This window comes from Gigantopelta aegis, chromosome 4 (assembly GCF_016097555.1).
Source record: "Gigantopelta aegis isolate Gae_Host chromosome 4, Gae_host_genome, whole genome shotgun sequence".
Taxonomy (NCBI): Eukaryota; Metazoa; Mollusca; class Gastropoda; order Neomphalida; family Peltospiridae; genus Gigantopelta; species Gigantopelta aegis.
Window position 1 is genome coordinate 77,715,372 of NC_054702.1, and position 9,237 is coordinate 77,724,608.

The 9,237-nt window shown below is 39.1% G+C and overlaps 1 protein-coding gene across 1 annotated transcript; it reads left to right on the forward strand.

The window, feature by feature from the left end:
* The first annotated feature begins 350 nt into the window (after positions 1-350).
* On the forward strand, positions 351-2,390 carry LOC121370005 (E3 ubiquitin-protein ligase TRIM56-like). The gene has a single exon (XM_041495093.1). It carries the CDS (start codon positions 351-353, stop codon positions 2,388-2,390), a length of 2,040 nt encoding a protein of 679 aa, XP_041351027.1.
* The last annotated feature ends 6,847 nt before the right edge of the window (positions 2,391-9,237 follow it).

The window sequence follows — 9,237 nt, forward strand, 5'->3', positions numbered from 1 at the left end:
ACACACACACACACACACACACACATACATACATACATACATACATACATACATACATACATACATACATATATATATATATATATATATATATATATATATATATATATATATATATATATATATGAGCTACATATAAAAACTATCCATAGTTAACTATACATAGTCAAAACTAGAGTCACTTGATGGTACATATTACATTCATTGGACATGGGTAATAAACAAAATACCAAACTCATGTTCATTAGATATAATTTTTTCTAAACTCGCGAACTTTCATAAAAATGATATCTAACGAAAATTAGTGTTGTAAGCTAGGGCTATATTTTTTAAAGCTTGATAATTTCAGGATGAAGAAGATGGCTTCAAAAGAAGACATTCTACTAACAACAGCGATCCGCGATGATTTCCTCACATGTAAAATCTGTTTCAATATTTATGAACAGCCGAAAATCCTGCCTTGTGTCCACACGTATTGCACCCCTTGCTTAGAGAAACTGTTGAAGACATCCGATAAGCCTGGTTCCATATCGTGTCCAGAATGTAGAGAATGTGTCACCCTTCCACATAAAACTGTTTCTGATCTAAAAACTAATTTCTTCATTAACAGTCTCATTGAGGTTCTAAAAGTGAAGACCAACAAAGACGTAAAATGTACGACATGTACACTTCATGGGAAGACTTCGCCTGCCAAAAGTAGCTGTCTGGATTGTGGAGATTATTTATGTCAAAGTTGTTCTGATGGACACAATACTTCTTCCGCGACTTGGAAACACAGACAAGTTCTCCTGGAGGACATTAAGAAAGGATCATACGACAAAGAAGTCATGACCCTTCACAGGTTATCCTGCACAAAACACAAGGATAAGCAAATAGAGTATTTTTGTGACACGTGCCATACACCAATATGTCTATCTTGTGTTGTACTTTTACATCGGGATCATGAATGTTTAACAGTTACCGAAGCGGTTACTGCCCAGAAAGGCCGACTTGTTAGTCATGCAACTAAAGTAAAAGAAAAATTGCAGCACCTAGAAAAAGAAAAGAAAGTGGCTTGTGAAAATCCTGCAAGAATCAACAACCATCAAACTCAAGCAACAGCAAATATAGAAAAACAAATTAATGTAATGATGGCTAAAATAGGACACCACAGACAACAGGCATTACAGCTGGTAAAAGATGGGATGGAAGAAACGTTGAAGCAGTGTAATTCAGAGGTGGAACAGGCAAATGTGAAAATAACTTTAGCAAAAGGATGCCTGGAGTTTTGTGAGACGATGATAGAACAGGGCAAAGACGAAGAGGTGCTCTACCTTGAAGAGATAATCACCAAGCGACTCCAGCAGCTTGAGGAGCTGCCCACTGTGGATTTAAAGCCAATTACTAGAGAAGTCTTCCCAGATATCAACGAACAAACGTGCGGCATACAAGACTTGGACAGTTTACTGACGACGCACCTGGATAAAATTAAATTGAGCTCGAATTCGTCATCTCTAGAAAGTGACAAAAGCGAACAAAAGGTTTCCTTCCAGTTGTTGCGTAGCTTTGATACAGAGTACGATTCTGACGACAAAAGTCCCGTTGTAAAAAGTATGACAATCAGCGACAACACTGTTTTCCTTTCTGATAATGCAAATGGCAAAATTAAATGCATTTCTACACGTTGGCGTTTACAAAATTCTTATACAACTGACGAAATATTTGAATCATTTGCTGTAGCTGTTTGTAAAGATGTCATTGGTGCTGTTGATGGAAAATACCTTTATATGTTTAGTGCCATATTTAACACGTCACAAAAACTACTGCTGTGTGACGAACCGAACACTGGATCACTCTTCACGTTTGCGCTTGCTAACTACAAAGATGAAGGTTTTATTGTGGGTAATTTGCCAAACAATCACCTTCGAATATATGCTATCGACGGAACCCTAACAAGACAACTAAAGGTGCAAGTTGCCAAGCCACTGGCAAACGTTAGCGTTACTAAAAGTGGACATCTTCTCACCTGCGAGTGGGGAGACAGCTGTGTTCATGTTCGCAATCTTCAGGGCGAGACACTGACGATATGTCAAGTACCATCAGCATGGAGGGTACTCGCAGCCAAAGAAGACAGGAATGGTCTTATCTATGTTGTTAATAGTTTTAAATCCACTATATCTGTGTTTGACCAGAGCGGCAGCCATCTACTACAACACGTCACAAAACGAGATGGTTTACAGAAACCAGTGAATCTTGCATTCGACGATGAAGGTTTGATGTACTTGGTCAACTCGTCAGGAAAAATCAATGTTTATAAAATTAGTGTTGAAAGAGTAGCTGAACATTCAAGTTCAAACCAGTTAACTCGGTGTAAAGGTTTACACGAACTAGACAAAGAAGGAGTGGTCTGACTGGAAGGAAAGGAATGAAATGTTCTTTTAACAACTCAGCACATATTAAACTACAGTGCATGGTTATTGTGACGCTTGAAACCCGCTGTCGTCACTAATGTTACTCGTACCGATGAAGCAGCAAGTGATATTTCTGTGCTTTCTCACAGACATCACTGTACGTATCACGGTCTTTGTTCTGCCAGGTACAAATCCAAATCAGTAGAGAGCAACCGATCCTGATTTGTTTAAATTGTCTTTGGATGAACTCGATACATGGTCGTTAATTTTCTTAACAATCTCCTAACACTAAAGTGGGGAGGGGCGGGAGGTAACCCAGTCGTAAAGTGCTCGCTTGAGGCGCGATCGGTCTAGGATCGATCCCTGTCGGTGGGCCCATTGGGCTATTTCTCGTTCAAGCTAGTGCACCACAAAGACCATGGTATGTGCTAAACAAACATACAAATACAACATTACTTATCCTAAATATAAGTGGTTAATAAAACATTCATATTTCTATTACATATAGTTGTATTAGTATACCTACTGAAACAATCCTAGCTTCGTCACATACCCCTCCGTCATTTTAGAAAATGTATCACACTTGAAGCATGTTAATTTTCTAATACATAAAACTGTAATCGTACCTTCACAATGTTCGAGGTAATAAACACACCTGGGCTACAGTTATTGTTTATAAACGACAGTGTCAAATCAAATACAACAAAAAACACCACATAATAATTGTATGTCTTGTCTGAATCAGTAGCACAGTAAAATAACATGGCAAGCCCATGTACACTGTGTGAAGACTGTTGGTGAAAAGTTACAGAGGAAAGACAATGTTTATGATCTTGACAAGGTGCCTGCGATCACGTTGTCTTTACCACGAATATGAGAGAGTACTCCTGAAACATTAAACTCCAGCACAACACACGCTGATTTTTCTGTTTCATTCTGTTAATGAATGTCAGTGGATTATTGTCCGTAAACACGAGAATCTGGTGGCATTCTCTACATATATCTGGAAGTGAGACAGCCCCAGAGCTTCCTTCTCCATGGTTGAGTAAATAAACTGATGCTTCCTTCTCCACGGTTGAGTAAATAAACTGATGCGCATTGAACTTCTATGATAAGTAGCTGATCGGATGGGCCAAGAAGGCTTCACATGCCGTTACGGGTAGTCGGAGGTTTGCATTGCATAATACTGCTTTGAAAACCCTAAGTTTAGCTTTCTTGTCAAATTTGCATTTTATTTTACTGGTCTTTAACTAATTTTAGGGGACCTATAGGGGTGTGTCCGTAAACTAGCTCGAATGGGGTGAAACCCAAGGATTCTTGTTTTGAAACCCTTGCAGCAAATAAAACATACAGTATTCCTAGATATAAGTGGTTAATAAAACAGTTTTGTAATAGTTAAACCTCAACCACTAATAATCATATTTGTTATATTCCTACACGTTTATACATTTAAACATTTATACCTGTATATATACAGGAAAAGGTATGCCCAACAAGTATATACAAAACGTTTGTGGGTAACATTCATTACATATAGTTATATTACTTTACCCACTGAAGCACAATCCTAGCTTCGTCACATTATGCCAAGTATTAAATGCTCAATATTGGGTAACATGCTACACACTAAGACTTGGGGCATTTACAAACTTGCTCAGATCAAACCTTTTTCTTTGTTTTAAGGACTGAAAGCTAACATTTTATAAATGACTTAAAATTATATTTAGACAGTTCACTATAACATAATGTAGGTTCAAACAATAAAGTTAATGAATTAATAGATTACCGGTAGGTCAATGCATATATAGACAGAATTAGAATTAGAAATTCCCCAATTTCGAAAAGTAAGTTTGTTTGTTAAACGACACCATTAGTGTACATTGATATATGAATCATCGGCTACTGGATGTGAAATATTTGGTAATTTTGAATCGTAGTCTTAAGCGGGAAACTGGAACTATTTTTACGTGCAATGAAGTTTTATCCTCTCGGACTTCGTCAGTGACTAAGTTCTCGACATGAAGGTGAGGGGAGTGGTACGTTTGAGGTGGGCGGAATTTGGAATACATTTTAGTAAGTGTTGAGAATAGTATGTCTGGACTAAAATGGCAAAACTAAACATTTGAGTGCTCATCCATCGTTTGAAGGTGATTTGAGCAATTTAGACTTACTGCCAAAAATAAAATAACTCTTAACTATTTACAAAAACAAAACAAAACAAAACAAAACAACCATAAACAATTTTAGGAAGGATGGTCGAAAAGATTTTAAAGTCAACAAGTCCTATAATCACAGGAGACAAAATTTGGCGGAAAGGTTGGCGTGTACGCCGATTTGATGAATTGTCTGTTGGTGAAGTAGGAGGTGAACTCTCTCCACCTGGGTTGTTGTAGGTCCATGGCTGTGGTGATGTAGAACTTGCCGAAGACGCTCTTTATGGATGGTGTTTTTCTTCATTTTAGTTAGAAGGATCCATTGGCAGTAGACTGCATCACGACGGTACATCATCACCAGACCAGTTTCGCCCTTCGCCGTTTTCGCATTGTGAATTGCGTAGTCGCCCCCATTATTCGGTAGTGGAGTGTAAGCATTCTCGAAAAGTTGAGAAGTGTCCTTGCTGTAGTGCATGGGGCACATCAAGGCAATACTTTTCTTAGGAACCACACTAACTACGTCCGTCCGGATTATCCTTGTTGTTGCCTACTACTAGCTTGGCATATTGGTGTCCGATCTTGCTAACCTGTAGGTTCCAAGCTGACGGGTTGGTACTCTGCTGAGACGGCGGAGGCCGTATCCTGATGCATTCGGTGGGCCCATTGGGCTATTTCTCGCTCTCGCCAGTGCACCACGACTGGTATATCAAATACCGTGGTATGTGTTATTCTGCCTGTGGGATGGTGCATATAAAAGATCTCTTGCTGTTAATCGAAAAGAGTAGCCCATGAAGTGACGACAGCGGGTTTCCTCTCTCAATATGTGCGTGGTCCTTAACCATATGTCTGACGCCATATAACCGTAAATAAATAAAATGTGCGTAGTTAAATAAAATATTAACTTCCACCCCTCCCATTGGATTGTTTCAGAGGGAGGCTCGATATGCAATTGCCTGGCGGATGTCTATATGTTTGGAAAAGTAGTACCCTATGATTGCTTTCAATAATCAGCTGATTTTGTTTTAATTTAAAATGTGGATTCTATTGTATATGTTTACAGTGACAGTGTTTGTACTTAATTGATTACATATATATTTAATGATTTATACAGAAATGCATAATAAATTTGTTACCAATTTACTCAGAATAATTTAATTTGTTACTTTATTTAAGTATTCGGATTTGAATCGGGTTAGTTTTGGGTTGGGTTGGGTCTGGGGTTGCTTTTAGGTCTAGGGTCGGGTTGAGTCTGGGGCCAGGTTGGTTTTGGGGTCGGGTTGGGTCTTGGGTTAATTTGAGTCTGTGGTCAGGTTAGACCTGGTGTTAATTTGGGTCTCGGGTCGCGTTGAGTCTGTGTTCGGGTTGGGTCTTTGGTTGGGTTGGGTCTGGTGTTAATTTGGGTCTAGGGTCGCGTTGAGTCTGTGGTCAGGTTGGTTCTGGGATCGGGTTCAGTCTGGAGTCGGGTTGGGTCTTTGGTTGGGTTGTGTCTGGTGTTAATTTGTGTCTAGGGTTGGGTTGAGTCTATGGTCGTGTTGTGTCTGGGGTCGGGTTGGTTCTGGGATCGGGTTAGTTCTGGGGTCGGGTTGGTCTGGGGATGAATTTGATTTTGGGGTCGGGATAACCCCAACCATTTAATCTACTGATTATTCTAGACACTGTTCTAAACAAAATAACTGAAACTGATCACTATTTACATTTTATTTTCACTCCATCCCAATTTTGGTTTAAGATCTGCTGACCACAAAAGGCAAAATGACATGCAAAAACAAGCAATTAATTCCAACAATTCAGATCAACGATATGAAACAAGTGTCAAAGGCTGCAGTGGCTCCTCACACATAGCAGCCCAGTATACTTCTCCCCAATACATGTTCAAAACTAGCACCTTAGTGGTGTAGTGATTAAGCCATCGGACTTGAGGCTGGTAGGTACTGGGTTCACCTCCCGTAACCGGCCCTCACTCAGATCACCCAAAGCGAGTTTAACGGCTGTTGTCGGCGAGTAGTTGACTCGCCCAGTTCTCCATCTGTTCAAACCTAATCCTCATTTTCCAGTCAATTTAATATGATTTTAACACAGTTCATATTACATTTTAGTGAGGGTTTGTTTAACACTTTTTAGTTTACCTAATAAAAATAAAAATTTCAGTTGCGCATGAGGTCGGCGATTAAAGTATGAATTGACCTTAAGACCACTACACCGACTTTTGTCTCAGTAACCATTAACCCACTGTCCTGGAAAGACAGACAGTCCAGATAGCTGAGGTGTGTGTGCCCAGGACAGCGTGCTTAAACATTAATTGGCTATAAGCACGAAAATAAGTTGAAATGAATGGATGAATGAAACAAAACTGTCTCTGTGTAGAGGTACATACTCACTTTTCATAGCCGTGACGTGTTTCACTTTGCTTTGAAACAACAGAGACTATTTATAGCCCGTCCCACTGAAAATGCCTTTTTTTCATACTATGGAATTTACTGCAAGTTATTTATTCTGTGCCGATTGTTTTTTAAATTGCACACAAAAATAGCTTCTTATTTATTTATTTTTATTTCCAAAACAGTTTTACTTTTCTTCTTTCGTCAAACCAAATTGAAATTAGTTACACCCCCCCAGCCCCCCCCCCCCCAACACACACACACACACACACACACACACACACACACACACACACACATTAATACTCCAGTAGATTCTGGGCCAAAGACTGGACACTGCGAAAGTTTTCTAGATTGTTCTCTCGATGACGATTAACAATATTTGTACATAATAATCCACTAATCACTATTACTGTCTTATCGTCTCAAATATCTTGTGGCCAGCATTTCGTTCAATCAAGTGATTCTTTTCTAACGGGAGCGGGACGTAGCCCAGTGGTACAGTGTTCGCTCGGTGCGCGGTCGGTGTGGGATCGATCTCCGTCGGTGCGCTATTTCTCGTTCCAGCCAGTGCACCACGACTGGTGTATCAAAGGCCGTGGTATCCCTGTCTGTGGGATGGTGCATGTAAAAAATATCTTGCTGCTAATTGGAACGAGTAGCCCATGAAGTGGCGACAGCGGGTTTCCTCTCTCAATATCTGTGTGCAATATTATTTTATATTAAGGTCAGGGTGAGTGGATTTTAGATTACTGTTGTTATCTATTTTAATCTTACAAGTGTTTTAGTAATACAAGTTACAGAAATATCTCGCACAGTATGTGAAGAGACAGTATTGCTTGCTTGCTTTTTTTTCATATTTTTATTAATTTTGTTTGTGTGTGTGTTTGTATGTTCTTTCGGGGTTTTCGTTCTTGTCTATTACTTATACCAACCTAGTAACATATTCTTTATGATGCAAACGTCTCAGCTGTAATCGATAATTGTATGACTTCTACCAAACACCAATAACAATATCATTACTACTACCATAACTACTGCTACTATTACTACCACAACAACTACTACTATTACTACCACAACAACTACTACTAATATTACCATCACCATTACTACCACCACTACTACTACTACTACTACTACTACTACTACTACTACTACTACTACTACTACTACTACTACTGCCATCACTATCACCACCACTACTAGTACTACTATTACCATCATCATCACCACCACTATTAGTACTACTTGTACCACCATCACTACTACTACTACTACTACTATTACTATTACTACTACTACTACTACTACTACTACTATTACTACTACTACTAATGTTACTACCATCACTACTACTATTACTACTACTACTACTACTACTACTACTACTACTACTAGGTTGCATAGTACCAAAGAAGAGGGTTCCGTGTCAAAGTTCGAGGTGCACTGTCAAATATTTAAGGAGTAAAAGCAGCTGTGGGTATGATTGGTAGTAATATATGACATTGATTATTTGTGCAAATACTATTATCTATTGACAAAAATGTTAATACTTTTATTTGTTATACAGTTGTTATGCAGTATATACCTGAGGTTGAAACTAATGCGGGGTACCCCCAAAAATGACGGTTGCTATTAAAAACATTAATTAAATCTTTTAAATGGTATGTGGACCCCCCCCCCCCCCACCACCCCATTTTCTTACAGGTAGATTAGATGTGAGGTGCCACACTTTTTATTGCTGTACTTCCTGGGTGTGTTGATACGCTGCTTATATCAGTTTTATTTGTACGCTCGTGAAAATGTTGAAAATTATGGACGACCCCTTAGTTAACATTATCGGCAATAGGAATTGATTTGGTCTCTTAGAACCTACTACTACTACTACTGCTACTACTACTATTACTACTACTACCACTACTGGGTGTATAGCACCAAATCAAATCCCATAGACGACAATAGTAATTTATATGGCTAAAGCTGATACCAGCAGCGTATCAATCGACATTACAATCATAGCACTTCTCGCCTTTTTAATAACACTAATGTTACGTCCATGATACGGCTGGTCTGGGGTGGAACTACATTTTGTCGTAAATGTGGAAATTTACGCCTGTCCTAGGTGAGGAGTAAAATTACGAGTGGTTCGTGTCACACATCCAACGTTTTACTATTGCTCTACCGTAAGTTTAGTAGGCCGTCCACCTTCCGACTGCTTCGTGTGGGCCGTATCTGTGCACAATGCTCTTGTTCATTACATGATCAAACACAGTTAACCTTGACCTTGCATATTTGCTTACGATAACGGTGAGT